At 34.0% G+C, this 14505-nt stretch overlaps 1 protein-coding gene across 2 annotated transcripts; it reads left to right on the top strand.

The window, feature by feature from the left end:
- Positions 1 to 765: 765 nt before the first annotated feature.
- Positions 766 to 6330, top strand: LOC105347414 (uncharacterized). Of its 2 annotated transcripts, none has more exons than XM_011456487.4 (2): positions 766 to 1716; positions 5186 to 6330. In XM_011456487.4, the coding sequence occupies exons 1-2, from the start codon at positions 1493 to 1495 to the stop codon at positions 5658 to 5660; spliced, it is 699 nt and encodes a 232-aa protein (XP_011454789.2). In that variant the 5' UTR covers positions 766 to 1492; the 3' UTR covers positions 5661 to 6330. The 2 variants fall into 2 exon arrangements, with proteins under 2 accessions (XP_011454789.2, XP_011454793.1); XM_011456491.4 differs by lacking the exon at positions 766 to 1716 and adding an exon at positions 2565 to 2760.
- The last annotated feature ends 8175 nt before the right edge of the window (positions 6331 to 14505 follow it).

The following is a 14505-nucleotide window of genomic DNA, read 5'->3' as shown; positions in this document are numbered from 1 at the left end:
ATCAGAATAATTTTTAATTTTTTTTATATTTGCTTTAAGTTAATATCATCTTGTACTCAGCTATTAGCTAAACTCATCGTTATACTCAATATGTTGAAGAAGCGCAAATAAGTGCAATGTTACAAAATGATTTCGAGTTGCTAATTTATTAAATTAATTGGTTACCGATGGTGTTTACAAAAGTGATATTTTAAGTAAACACGAGAGATCAATGTGCCATCGATCTGTGAAATTTTACTGTAACAAAAAGGACAAACACACACGAGTCATCGGCTCAAGTCATCTTGTCACTATAGACGACGGACTGCTAACAAATTATCTCCATGACGCTATTTTCTATGTTATATTGTTAAGACAAATATACCTTTGAATAATTCAATTAACGTTTTCTCAATTAATTTTAATGTATTTACATGTAAAATGATGGTCGATTGGTTATTTGTTTAGCGTCCAAAATCTCTCTCTCTCTCTCTCTCTCTCTCTCTCTCTCTCTCTCTCTCTCTGAGATCCCTAAGATTTGTCATGTCTTCTCAGCACCATTGTGTACCTAATAGATTTCAATCGTGTTTACAGCAATACACAAGAAATTTAATCCTCATCACGTATGCACGCGTCTGCTTACTTATCGTTACTGTAAATTTGTTTTCCCTTTACACCCGTGAACCTCTTTTAAAAAGAGACAATGACATGCCCAATGATTTTTTTCCAAAGGAACACCTTAAGACAACGTAAAATGCACAACCATTTCATGGATGGTAAGTCATCAAAAGAATCCTTAATACGACATAACGGGTGTGCTTAAAGTTGTCGAGTTCTGTGTTTAACCTTCTGGAAACTTTGGTTTTCTGTTACAAATACCAATGCATTGACAGAGATGCACCTTGTGTATAGGACGAAATCGAATATCCGCCTAAAAGAAAAGAATGAAGTACTCTTGGTTTAAATGAGGTACATTAAGTACCCGTCTGAATTGCTGGGTGATCGTTATGCTTAATATTGGAGGTGGTCGATTAGCAGAGTAAATAAATGATTTTATGGATGCATGGAGCCCTTTAATAAGATGGTATCAAATGGTCTCAGTTTATAGCGCTGCAGTATGCTCTACATGCGCTCTATTGGATGGGTATCAATTCATTGAAAATTGTATGGAGTGAAGGATGCTTTTGACTGATTTCAGTCAAAACACATCGATTTGGGATAAACAGGCGTGCTCGTGAGGGTCCGTTACTTAATTCTAGTTTTTGTGAAAGCACAGTGAGAATTTGTGTGAATTATAATCGGATTAGTTGTGTAACGTGGCCTTTATACCAATGCTTTGTTGCAAAGCTTAGAAGAACAACGTATTACGGTAGTGCAGTACGCCGTTCTATAATTTCTCTACTCTAACCTTGTAGCCAAGGCAAGTTTCAATGATGGGGAATCATGGAAACTGTTTTTTACTTTAATTCAATTCCATCTCCAATTTTATTGAGTTGCGTTGAAAAGTGTGTCCATGTCTGCCAGGCGAGAATTAACTCATCGAGAAAAAACAAGCCTACCCCAAATTAACGGGGGTGGGATAATGTTTTCTCCAGCACTTGTGTCGGAGCTGACGGACATATTTCCACTGATTGGGATTAATAGAATTGATATCAGGTTCAGTGAAAAGAAAATAGAACGCTCTGGACGTCATTTTACAGTTATAAAGAAACGAGTTGATCCAATCACAGATGACAGGCAAGTAAAGCCGGGGCAATCACCAAATTTCAAATATGCAGTATATTATGATTCATGAACTAAATATGTGCTTTTTCAAATAAGATATTAACAAATATGCCTTTTAGAGAGAGAGAGAGAGAGAGAGAGAGAGAGAGAGAGAGAGAGAGAGAGAGAGAGAGGAGTCTATTGTATTTTAACACAAATGGCAACCATCAAAGCAACGCACACAAATTTTCCAATAATTATTAACGATATTCATGTATACTCGATATATATATATATATATACTTTAACTATTTTCATTGCGGGAAATGAACCATACGTCTATATATGGTAAAGGTACAAAATTTGACAGAATAAATGAAGTATTGAAAATGTATAGAAACAAAACCTACATGTATATAAAAACAGAGTGATCAGCTGGATTACTGGAAGCTTTGTTTTTGCTGTTGTCGGTCAATATTAATTCACTGACTCTCAGTCTATCGAATTCCACTAAGTACACTTCTCCGCCATGTACTTATTTTTTTACATTTCAACGAAAATAAGTAATTAACCATTTTGTCTTTGTGTGATGTTCATAAAGATTTTGAAAGGTCTATTCTTTATTTTTATTTATCCAAACTTGACATGGGTTGTGTAACATTGTGAATTTTGTTAGCACCTTGCAGTGTAATTAAAGTCAACCTTTGTCGGAATTACAATATTAAATTCATAGATTAGTGACTTTGTAGCAGGGTTTAAACAAAAATTAAAGTGACCCAAACACTTGAATTAAAATGCTTTACGAAAACATCCATTTTAATTCCGGTTTTTTATACGGCAAACTGTGCCAAAATGTTTATCTTTGGGTTGTAATGTAAAGATAATTCGATCATTTAATCAGCGACCACATTCAATAGACATGTTCTTTTTTAAAACCTGTGTATATTTTGATATCGAATAGTTATGCATTGAGTTAAGTTCCAAACAGTCACATTGTTTGCGGGTGACGAAAAGGTCCGCTCGATTCGGAGCAACCATGGACAGTCTCGTCGTCTCGGGCAGTTCCGTGCCCCTCAGGTAGGGAATCTCTTTCATTCTTGTTCGTCCATCTTTCTCTGATCAAAGACTTAAAACAAACCTTTCTCTATCCTTGAGATCATGTGAAGACTCATCGAAATCTCAGACAATTATCATTTGCATTCTTGGGCCTTTTAATAACGTGAGCCTCAGTTGCGTGCATTAATTCAAAGTATCGAATTCTAGTATATGTCATGTCTCGTCTGATGGGGTTGGCTTGTAACCGGAACAATGTAGATCCATGTTTGGCCATTAGGAAAATCCCATGTTGCCATTGTTCTTTTGTTGTGCATTTAATAGGAATCCCGGAGCTCGGTTTTCGCGAAAGAAACACGTAGACAAAACTCCACACCTTATTGCAATAACAGACCGGGACAATGAATCTTTGTTTGGTTTACAGTACATATACCACTCAGAGCAGAAATCCTTTGTTTGAGGGAAATTGTTTCCTTTGATGAAGTATGTACACAGAGGTTCATTTTTATTTGGGCAAAATCTTTATCGAGTAATGCGATATTGTTTAACATATACACAGGTTGTTCTGTTCTCTTTTTGCATGTTAGAACATTCTCTATCCAAGTGCGTTGTTTGGAGGTTTGCATCTTAGTGGCTTCCTTGCCTGGTGAATTTATGTTGGAAGTTTTGTGGATATTCCCCGTGTGTCATTAGAAAGAGTTCCTTATTTTCAATGGTGTTAACGACTGAACAAGTGTTTATCATGGTCTTACTTGTACTCGATGGCATAGTTGTGGCAGTTTGTAATACTTCACTGTACTAATTTCACTAATATCGATCACCCTTTTTGATGCATGAAACGATCATCTAAAGGAACATTCTTTTCTTGGTTTTTTTTCGGAAAAGTAAACATTTAAACCAAAGGGCTGCTGCACGAACTTGGATATTATTAAATGTTATTGAGGATTTAACCAGTTCTTAGTGTCAGGGTTTCTTTAGAGATTTAGGATTTTTCACGGCGCAGCTACGGCAGCGTACCATATGTCACAGAATTGAAATGTGTCTTGTGTTTTAAGCAATTGAAGGGAGAAATAAATTAAAAATGTCTTTGAGTGCCAGCCTATCACGTTTGATCCTTAATCAAATAGATGAAGATCGACATAAAAATCTTATCCGTGAATAAACAATCGACATGTCATGTACCTAACCATTTATATTTTATATCTCTTTAATGTGCAACGGGCTTGATCGCCAATTCTAAATAATTGCTAGTGGTCCTGTTATTTTAGTAGATAACGCCGTTTAAATTCGACTGTAAATATTGCTGTTAGATTTTTCAAGTTTTGTAAGTCTTTGAAAGAGGATATTAAGTTAATATGAAAGTCGCTTTCTAATATATTGCTTAGGGAAACATTCAGTGCTTCCACTATCCATTCTCCATTGTTCGGAAATCGGCCTAATCTCATCTCACCGTTTGGACAAAATCAGAAAATTTAGTCAGACCATGTTCTAAAAGCACTGGAGTAATTTATCACACTATTCATATAAACATAACTGCGTTGTGACTGGCCTCCTTTTCACTTTATGATAGGATATCATGTTGGTGTTCGCTTCGAACAGTTTGAAAGTTGTCGGAACATTTATGAAATTCTTATGAATCATTCTGTGAAATGACAGCTATGAGGCGAAAATGCAACTTCTGTTTGCTTTCTGCGCGCATAACGCCGCGCGAATCCAGGTAAGCGTTTTTACCATCAGTCATTGCATCTTTTGTTGAATGGGGATTATTGTGGGACGTAACAGAAAAACCCGGTAAACCAAAGTATAAAAAACCTCTTGTTCTCCGTGAAAGTTTGGTCAAACAAAGACATAATTTCCGTGTTTGCGATTTATATTTGTTCATGGCAGGATTTAATTTTTTCCATCTATATAATGCATTTGTTAAGATTATATGTTTATTTGTGTATATTTGTGTATGTTACTTTGAAAATTCATTTTGCAGGGATTGAATCTTTGCGATTGCATTAGTTTTACAAAGGCTATTTATGAAATTTCCTCCAAGAGAGATTTCTTATAATTGGGAAACATAAAGACATTTTATTCTTTAAAATTTGATTCACTTTCTCTATTTTTCCATCTAATTGTATGTTTGCTTTAAAAGCACCCGGGCGTTTATTTCAAAAGCCAACAAGTATTTTTGAATTTGGTCAGTGCTGTGAGAAATTTTCGGAAAGGATATCATCCCCATAAATTATTGAAGAGAAAGTCATTGTAAACTCAAACACCGATATCGAACATCGTCAATACCTAATCTGATACGATTTATGGCCCGTGTCACATTCTTGTACACAACTCTTGAAACGGTATGAATTTTTAATGGTTCCACAAATGCTGGAGGTAAGATAAGGGCAATGGACATCAAGTGTTTCGTCTACTAAGTATAAATGACCGTTGTTTTCTTTTATTCCAGAAATATGGATACCAGTAGTGACGGGTTTGACTTGCCGGAAGACGCCATAGATAAGGTTGCGCGAGCCAATTCCGTTAGGACGGACTCTGCCCAGATTCTTCCAGAGGTTCGCGCCTCACCATGTGCTATTCATTTCAAAAAGGACAAAAAGAGTGACCTATTGTTTTACAATAATTATCAAACTGGACAACACTCCCCAAGTGCCGTTAGGAAATCATTCTCAAAAAATTCATTTACAAGAGACGGTCGGAAGTTACGTGGATCTGACAATATTCACCCAGATCGCCGGCAACCACCGGCTTTGATGAATACCCTTCCAAGGGGTATGCCTTCCAAAGAGTTCGTTATGACTTGGTTAATGCATGGGTCAGAACCAGGAGGGAAAAGTCATTTCCCGGATATTGTGATTCCAGATGGCAGGCCAAAAAAGTCCAAGGGACGAGATTCCGTGCGGAAATCTACCATCAGTGAATAGTTGAGTTTTACTACGATTTAAACAACCAAGATTTTGTTTCTAGTCAATATTCACTATGGTGTGTTGTCCTTTTGGCCTCTACAATGAATCGATTAGCGCATTTTGTGTATGACTATGGGATTTGTGATCTAACGGGAGGTGAACGACACACTATGGGCATCTACTGTATTGAACAGGTGCACGGATCATAAATCTTCTTTAAATGCCTTGGCATTACTAAGATGCATTTACCCTTGTATTTATGCTAATCATTTGTCATTCGTCTTTATAAAAGACAGCTGTAAGATTACAGTGATTAAAATGATTAATATTTATACCTACCTTGTAAGCCAATATTTTTCATATGAATACTTGTGGTACGCCTTACTAAGAATGGCGAATCAAAGTATTAAGTTGTGAAAGGATGATTTTGATTTTTGTACGTGCGCTACTTTTGTCTTTCCCTAGAAACTATTCAAGAAGGAGAGTGCTCTAATAGACATCTCTAATATGATTATATGACTTAATTAATTAATAGTTCTAATGTCATATTTAATCGTGCTAGAATTAAATTTCGCATTAATTGTGAAATGTTTCCTAATATGATATGCATGAATATATTAATATCATTTAATACTGTTTTATCATGTTGCCATATCATTGTTTACATTACAAGAAAATATGAAAATAGGTTTTATTTTATGTTTTCTTTTCCGATCAGTTTAGTCTTGTGACAACAAAGCTGGACAGTTCCTGTTCTTGCTAGTGTTTTGTTGCAAAAAGAATTTCAGGAACAAAAACATATACATTTATGGGGTTTTTTTTGATTGATTTTAATATTCAAATATCATGCAAAAAACCGGCACGTTTCTCTTCAACCAAACATGGGACAAATTCTATTATTATAATGTCGTGTTAAATACTGAAATATGATTGGTTTAGACGCAGTTGATAAATCAATCTATTACCCTCGGCGTTAGCAACACACTTGGCAACGGGTAATACAACGAATTGTTATATGCGCGTACGGTTCGCCGTAGAATTCACGTCATTTCTATATAAAAACAGTAAAATTTCTCTAAGATTAAGGTGCCTGTTTGGGAGGGTAACAGTTGAAATTGACACCCCGAGAAAACCATTGTCAACCGACGCGTAGCAAAGGTTGACAATGTTTTTCGAGTTCAATTTATTCTGTTCTATTCATATACTAGTAATGCCATGCGAACGTATTTCCTCACAACTGAGATTCAATAGATAAGGCATGGACTCAAATGCATCCTTTTGTATATTCTTGTCATTTTAACGAACAAGTCTGAAAAAAATATCTGACGATAGTCTATGAATATTGACTGAAACCCGTATCGTAAGGGTGGGCGATAGAAGAAAAGACTACCACTTTCCCCTGAAGCAAGCGAGTGGTGTCCTTATAGAACCATTTTAACAAGACCTTGGACTTTCGGTTGGACTTAGCTATCTATTTCTTGCGTCAAAACAAGATAAAAATGACGCGGTTTCAAGCAAAATACGCACAAATTGCTTAGTCTTAGATCCAAAGCCAAACAACTTTTGTTGATTTCAAAGAGTCATGGCTGAGTGCCTAGCAATAAAATAGACAGGCCTACATGTACGTACGTCACATTGCTGTTTGGCACAACTACCCAAAGTCCAAGCTCTTGTTAAGGTGGCTCTATACACCCACGGTTTATTCCAATTTTCAATAGAAGACCACAAAACATATACTTATCAAATATTAAAATGATGATAGGGACACTATATGTATTTTATTAAAGATTTTTTTAATGTTTTTGTAAAATAATTTTAAAAAAATTAACTATTAACTGAAATGTGCATTTTATGATTTATAGTTAAAAAAAACCTAAAAATTAATTGGCATTTTTTTTTTGTTCCAATGCGCATAAATAAAAGAGAAATGTCACCATACTGGTATGATTCTTTTGCACGAGGCCATTTTTTTGATGGGATGTAGTGTCATTTACCTTGCGAATTTGAATATAATACTTATATATCAATTTTCAGTAATAGAAAAGAAATTTGTTTTTAGCCATAACAGAATTTATTTCAGATAATGTCGCCTTTGACCTTTGAGTGCAACTGGTACAAGCTTGGTCGAAGTGGCCCCATCGGAATACCATAAGTAAGCAAGGTTCACAAGAAATTGTGTTTGTTTTTAACCGGGTTTTCCAACGGAAAAATCCGGTTATTGAAATGGTGAAAATGGCGGGTGGGCGGCTGCCAAAAGGGTACCCTCATTGTACGGATAACTCCTCCTACAGTTTTCAAGATAGGAAGATGTTTTTTTGCAGATCAATTGTACTTATATTAGAGGTGTGCATATTGCTAGGATTTTGATTTCTGATAATTTATCGAAAAAATACCAGCTATTGAACTTAGTCATTTTTTGGCAAAATATTGCATATAGGGTACCCTCATTGTACGGATAACTCCTCCTACAGTTTTCAAGATAGTAAGATGTTCTTTTGCAGATCAATTGTACTTATATTAGAGGTATACATATTGCTAGAATTTTGATTTCCGATAATTTATCCAAAAAATATCAGCTTTTGAACATAGTCATTTTTTGGCAAAATATTGCATATAGGGTACCCTCATTGTCCGGATAACTCCTCCTACAGTTTTCAAGATAGTAAGTTGTTTTTTTGCAGATCAATTGTACTTATATCAGAGGTGTGCGCATTGCTAGAATTTTGATTTCCGATGATTTATCCAAAAAATATCAGCTTTTGAACATAGTCATTTTTTGGCAAAATATTGCATATAGGGTACCCTCATTGTACGGATAACTCCTCCTACAGTTCTCAAGATAGTAAGTTGTTTTTTTTGCAGATCAATTGTACTTATATTAGAGGTGTGCATATTGCTAGGATTTTGATTTCTGATAATTTATCGAAAAAATACCAGCTATTGAACTTAGTCATTTTTTGGCAAAATATTGCATATAGGGTACCCTCATTGTACGGATAACTCCTCCTACAGTTTTCAAGATAGTAAGATGTTCTTTTGCAGATCAATTGTACTTATATTAGAGGTATACATATTGCTAGAATTTTGATTTCCGATAATTTATCCAAAAAATATCAGCTTTTGAACATAGTCATTTTTTGGCAAAATATTGCATATAGGGTACCCTCATTGTCCGGATAACTCCTCCTACAGTTTTCAAGATAGTAAGTTGTTTTTTTGCAGATCAATTGTACTTATATCAGAGGTGTGCGTATTGCTAGAATTTTGATTTCCGATGATTTATCCAAAAAATATCAGCTTTTGAACATAGTCATTTTTTGGCAAAATATTGCATATAGGGTACCCTCATTGTCCGGATAACTCCTCCTACAGTTCTCAAGATAGTAAGTTGTTTTTTTTGCAGATCAATTGTACTTATATTAGAGGTGTGCATATTGCTAGAATTTTGATTTCTGATAATTTATCGAAAAAATACAAGCTTTTGAACTTAGTCATTTTTTGGCAAAATATTGCATATAGGGTACTCTCATTGTACGGATATCTCCTCCTACAGTTCTCAAGATAGGAAGTTGTTCTTTTGCAGATCAATTGTACATATATCAGAGGTGTGCATATTGCTAGGATTTTGATTTCCGATAATTTATTGAAAAAATACAAGCTTTTGAACTTAGTCATTTTTTGGCAAAATATTGCATATAGGGTACCCTAATTGTACGGATAACTCCTCCTACAGTTTTCAAGATAGTAAGATGTTCTTTTGCAGATCAATTGTACTTATATTAGAGGTATGCATATTGCTAGAATTTTGATTTCCGATAATTTATCCAAAAAATATCAGCTTTTGAACTTAGTCATTTTTTGGCAAAATATTGCATATAGGGTACCCTCATTGTCCGGATAACTCCTCCTACAGTTTTCAAGATAGGAAGTTGTTTTTTTGCAGATTAATTTTACATATATCAGAGGTGTGCGTATTGCTAAGATATTGATTTCTGATTATTTATGAAAAAAATACAAGCTTTTGAACTTAGTCATTTTTTGGCAAAATGTTGCATACAGGGTACTCCATTTCACTGGATACGGGTGGAAATGGATTTATGGATTCAGTTCACATAAAAGAAAACCCTGTTTGCTGTCACATTGACAGCTTTTCACTTGTTTTTTAATAATTAGAACCAATTCAACAAGACCTTGGACTTTCGATAGAACGTACATTGTAACTATCTATTTCTTGCGTCAAAACAAGTTTGAATGACGCTGATTTCAAGTGAAATATACACAGATTGCGTAGTCTTGGTTCAAAAGCTAAACAACTCTTGTTGATTTCACAGAACATTGGCTGAGAGGCAAGCAATGAAATAGACAGGCCTACGTCCCGTTGTTTGACACAACTACCCAAAGCTCAAGCTCTTGTTAAAATGGTTCTAAATGTTTTTTGATTAACTGAGGTATCAATCTCCAAATTTAAAAAGTAGAGTTACAAACATACTTCTTTACTTTATGCGCGAATATACATGTACATATTTTGCTTTACAATATATATTGACCCTTTATTTTAAAGAGAAATAAAAACACGTGCATTAGGGCGATGGTCTCAACCTGCAGTTTTAAATCGTTCACAAATGTAAATTGTTTTTCACTGTCCACAACAGATTTACCCGTATATACACCGAATTTAACAAGTCCCGTGGGCCAACCGCTCAACCAAGCAACAGTATCTTCTGTCAAAAGTATTTTAAAGATCAATCTTTTGTAAGAATCAAAATTCGTATAGGCTACGCATAATCACTGATTTTCTTCATACATTACAATTTGATAGAAGTTGATAAGTAAAAAAGCCTTACACCATTTATTTGTTGCTGCGTGGTTTCGTTGCCATGACAAAAAAGAGTTAAGATGTCAAAACTTTGAGAACATATTGTGAGTAATGCAAACAATTTAATGGGGTTTCCTGGTTAAAATATATTAAGAAATTGTTTTTCTTTATATTTTCCATGGTAACTAAATAGAAATTTCAAAATATGATTTCTTTAATTTAAAATTAAAATGCAGATCTTGAATTTTTAAGCACTATTAAGATTGTGCAATATAAAGAATTAAAAATGAAAATTAAGAACTGTTGCTATAGTAACAAGCAGAAAAAAGGGAATTTTTGATATTTTTTAAGGCTATGGACTTTTCAAAAAGTAAGAGTTTTTGTGTGATTATTTGATGTTTAATAATTTTCATAGCAACAACACATCTCTGTTGCATATGTAACAGAGACACTTATTGCCTCTGCTGGGGTTGAATCCAGGTCCTCTGACACGCCAGTCCAGAACTCTACCGATCAATTGTACATATATCAGAGGTGTGCATATTGCTATGATTTTGATTTCTGATAATTTATGAAAAAAAAAAATACCAGCGTTTAGACTTTGTCATTTTTGGACAAAATATTGCATATAAAGTACCCTTAATGTACGGATAACTCCTCCTACAGTTTTCAAGATAGGACATTTTTCTTTTGCAGATCAATTGTACATATATCAGAGGTGTGCATAATGCTAGAATTTGATTTCTGATAATTTATGAAAACCTTATGAAAAACTTTTGAACTGAGTCATTTTTTGGCCAAATATTGCATATGGGTACTTCATTTCACTGGATACAGTAGGTAGTGATTATCAATTCAGTGTTGACATCGATTATGGATACAATTCACTAAAGAAAACCCGGTTTGCTGTCACATCGACAGCTTTTCACTTGTCTTTTAGAAAATGAGAATTTACAATATACCAAATGCTGTCTTAAGTCTCTGATAGATGATATACGTGTGCAAAACCTTATCATATGGCTTCAAAGAAGATATAATTTGCATTTTTTCCATCTTTACCCTCGGTTACAATGGCAACGGTCACTCAAAACAACTGGTTTTTAAGAGTATTTTTGCATTTTACACCTAGCTATATCCGTGTAGAAATATATTGAGAATTGGTGACTAGCTTGCTATCATATTTATTTTTGACAATCCATAGCGAAGGTATTTGTTTCTGCGATAAAGTGTTCCCTGTACTATGATAATAACCAGAACAAAACAAGGTGTATCTAACTTTCAATTACGTGGAGTACATTGTCATGCACAAATTTTGATTATCAATAATCTAAATTTTTGTAAAGGACAGGTTATCGTGTCAAATTTTACTTCTGTTTCTTCTGTTTTTCTTCTAAATAGCGCGATTTTAATCAAAATACTTTCTCAGGGTTTGAATATGGCTATTGTTTGGAAAAAGCGTTTGTTAGGTTCAGATGTTGGTTAATCGCATTTACTCGTTCATCTAAATTTATGATAGTAAAAACGTCAAAAGTCTTACAGTTTTAGATACTTGAATTTCCTCACTTGCCATCTTTTATATTGCTAAAAACATTTACAGGCATCATATACTTCAAAGGGAATTAACTTAGGGATTAACTCAGGTGTCATGGTCTGAGCTATTATTCATTTATCGTTTTACACATGTTACATAATTTTTGTTTTATATACTGTTGAAATTCTTTTGTACATTAGTCGGAATCGGAAAGCCGTCCCGATATCACCGATCTGTATCAAAATTACTGTCAGATCCGTAATAAATGTTGACACGCTGATTGGACTTTCCTCGGTTACTTTTACCAAATTGAGGGCTACCACCCGAGTGTTGATCGGGTACAGCCGAGTGTCGATCGAGTTATTCAGTGGTCCTTATTGATGGTGCTAATTTTATTGTCGATAATCGTCCCAAACCTACGAAAGACGAATAGGGCCACTTAAAAAATATTTTTATCTCGTAATTACGAGAAAAGATCTCGTTATTACGAGTTAATTATCTCGTTATTACGAGAAAAGATCTCGTAATTACGAGAAAAGATCTCGTTATTACGAGTTAATTATCTCGTTATTACGAGAAAAGATCTCGTAATAACGAGAAAAGATCTCGTAATTACGAGTTAATTATCTCGTTATTACGAGTTAATTATCTCGTAATAACGAGAAAAGATCTCGTAATTACGAGAAAAGATCTCGTTATTATGAGTTATTTATCTCGTAATTACGAGAAAATATCTCGTAATTACGAGAAAAGATCTCGTTATTACGAGAAAAGATCTCGTTATTACGAGTTAATTATCTCGTAATTACGAGAAAAGATCTGTTTTTGAAATGGCGCGTTTCATTATTCTATTCTTTTTATATAAAGTGTATGAACTACTGCAATGTCTATTAATATACACTTACTTAGCACATGTGATCATCGTTTAAAACGCATAATTTGATATAATATCGGACCAAGCAGGTTTAAAGAAATTTCAGAAGAATTAGCAAAGCAAATTGATTAAAAAATTCATTGAACTATATGTCAATAATTAAGAAGGATACGTGTTATTTTTTTTCAGACTCCAAAATGTTTATATAAAATCAATTATTTTCAATATACATGTAGGTTGTGTATGAACATATAAAACACAAATTCGGGTAAATCCTGTGTATCCATATCCATGACTGAAATTATATAGTCATTAAAGTGATCTGTAACTAATAAAACTGTGTTTTTACGACTATGGGACTACCTGGTATTTACTTCGGAGTGGGATTGTAATATATATATAAGTTGAATAGAAAAATTACATAAAGTTCTTTCCTTTTATTAATACCAGATGTCAAATCCAATCATTTTGATATGTAAAAATTTATGAATAATGATCGTTGGTATTTTTAAATATTGATCAAAATTGAATCAACGTTTCTTGAATGAAAAAGATAGACTTAAAGTGTGATCCAGTCGAATTCTTTTTCAGAAACGCACCATTTTATATAGATCTTTTCTCGTAATAACGATCGTAATAACGAGAAAATTAACTCGTAATAACGAGAAAATTATCTCGTAATAACGAGATCTTTTCTCTTAATAACGAGAAAATTATCTCGTAATAACGAGATCTTTTCTCGTAATTACGAGATCTTTTCTCGTAATTACGAGATAACTAACTCGTAATAACGAGATCTTTTCTCGTAATAACGAGATAATTAACTCGTAATAACGAGATCTTTTCTCGTAATTACGAGATTAAAATATTTTTTTATGTGGCCCTATTCGGCTTTCGTACAAACCTCTCTTGACTGGATGTTGCCGGGAAAATCTTTACGGACATTCCGGGAAATAGGATAATAGTTGTCATGTACAAATTTTGATTATCAATAATCTAAATTTTTGTAAAGGACAACATCCTCCCCTTTCTGTTAATCCCACGGAATTCGGGATTACATGTACATATACATTGTGCAACTATATATAGTGTTATAATACTATATGGTGGGTTTTTTATGACAGTAATAAGCGCACGTGAACCATGGCTTATTCTGCTTTCAAACATTTTTGACATTTTTATGTAAAACTGGAACCCTAATTTCTAATTTCAGCCCCACCATGTTCCCCTCCACGAACTATAATATGAATAAATATAAAATTTCTTAGTAATAACTGGTTTCTGTAGTAAATTCACATACTATAGTCTCCATTCTTTAAAATCTGTTCCCCTCAATTTATATATAAATTCGAAAACTTGGCCAGTCACATTTTTTTCAGTGAGAGTTTTCTTATAATTTCTTCGTAGAATTGAATCTTCCTCTTTTTGGTGTGATCCACCGCCCATGCTACTTACATGTACGGTCATGATTTGAACAAACAATATGTGTCCAGTAATTTTACCAGCAACATGCTTGACGAACAGATTGGACAGGACACGCAATAGACCTCTTGATTTTCATGATTTAATGCCATAGGTAAATGTTTGTAATTTACTGGTATAGTTGTCTAAGAAATATCTATAGGGAAGTGGCAGCTACTGA

This window comes from Magallana gigas, chromosome 7 (genome assembly GCF_963853765.1).
Source record: "Magallana gigas chromosome 7, xbMagGiga1.1, whole genome shotgun sequence".
Taxonomy (NCBI): domain Eukaryota; kingdom Metazoa; phylum Mollusca; class Bivalvia; order Ostreida; family Ostreidae; genus Magallana; species Magallana gigas.
Note: the sequence above shows the minus strand (reverse complement) of the source record. Positions and strands in the feature narration are given on the sequence as shown.

Coding starts and splice junctions, on each gene's coding strand:
- LOC105347414 (XM_011456487.4), top strand. CDS start 1,493: ATGTCTGCCAGGCGAGAATTAACTCATCGAGAAAAAACAAGCCTACCC. Junction 1,717..5,185: donor GATCCAATCACAGATGACAG/GCAAGTAAAGCC, acceptor CTTTTATTCCAG/AAATATGGATACCAGTAGTG.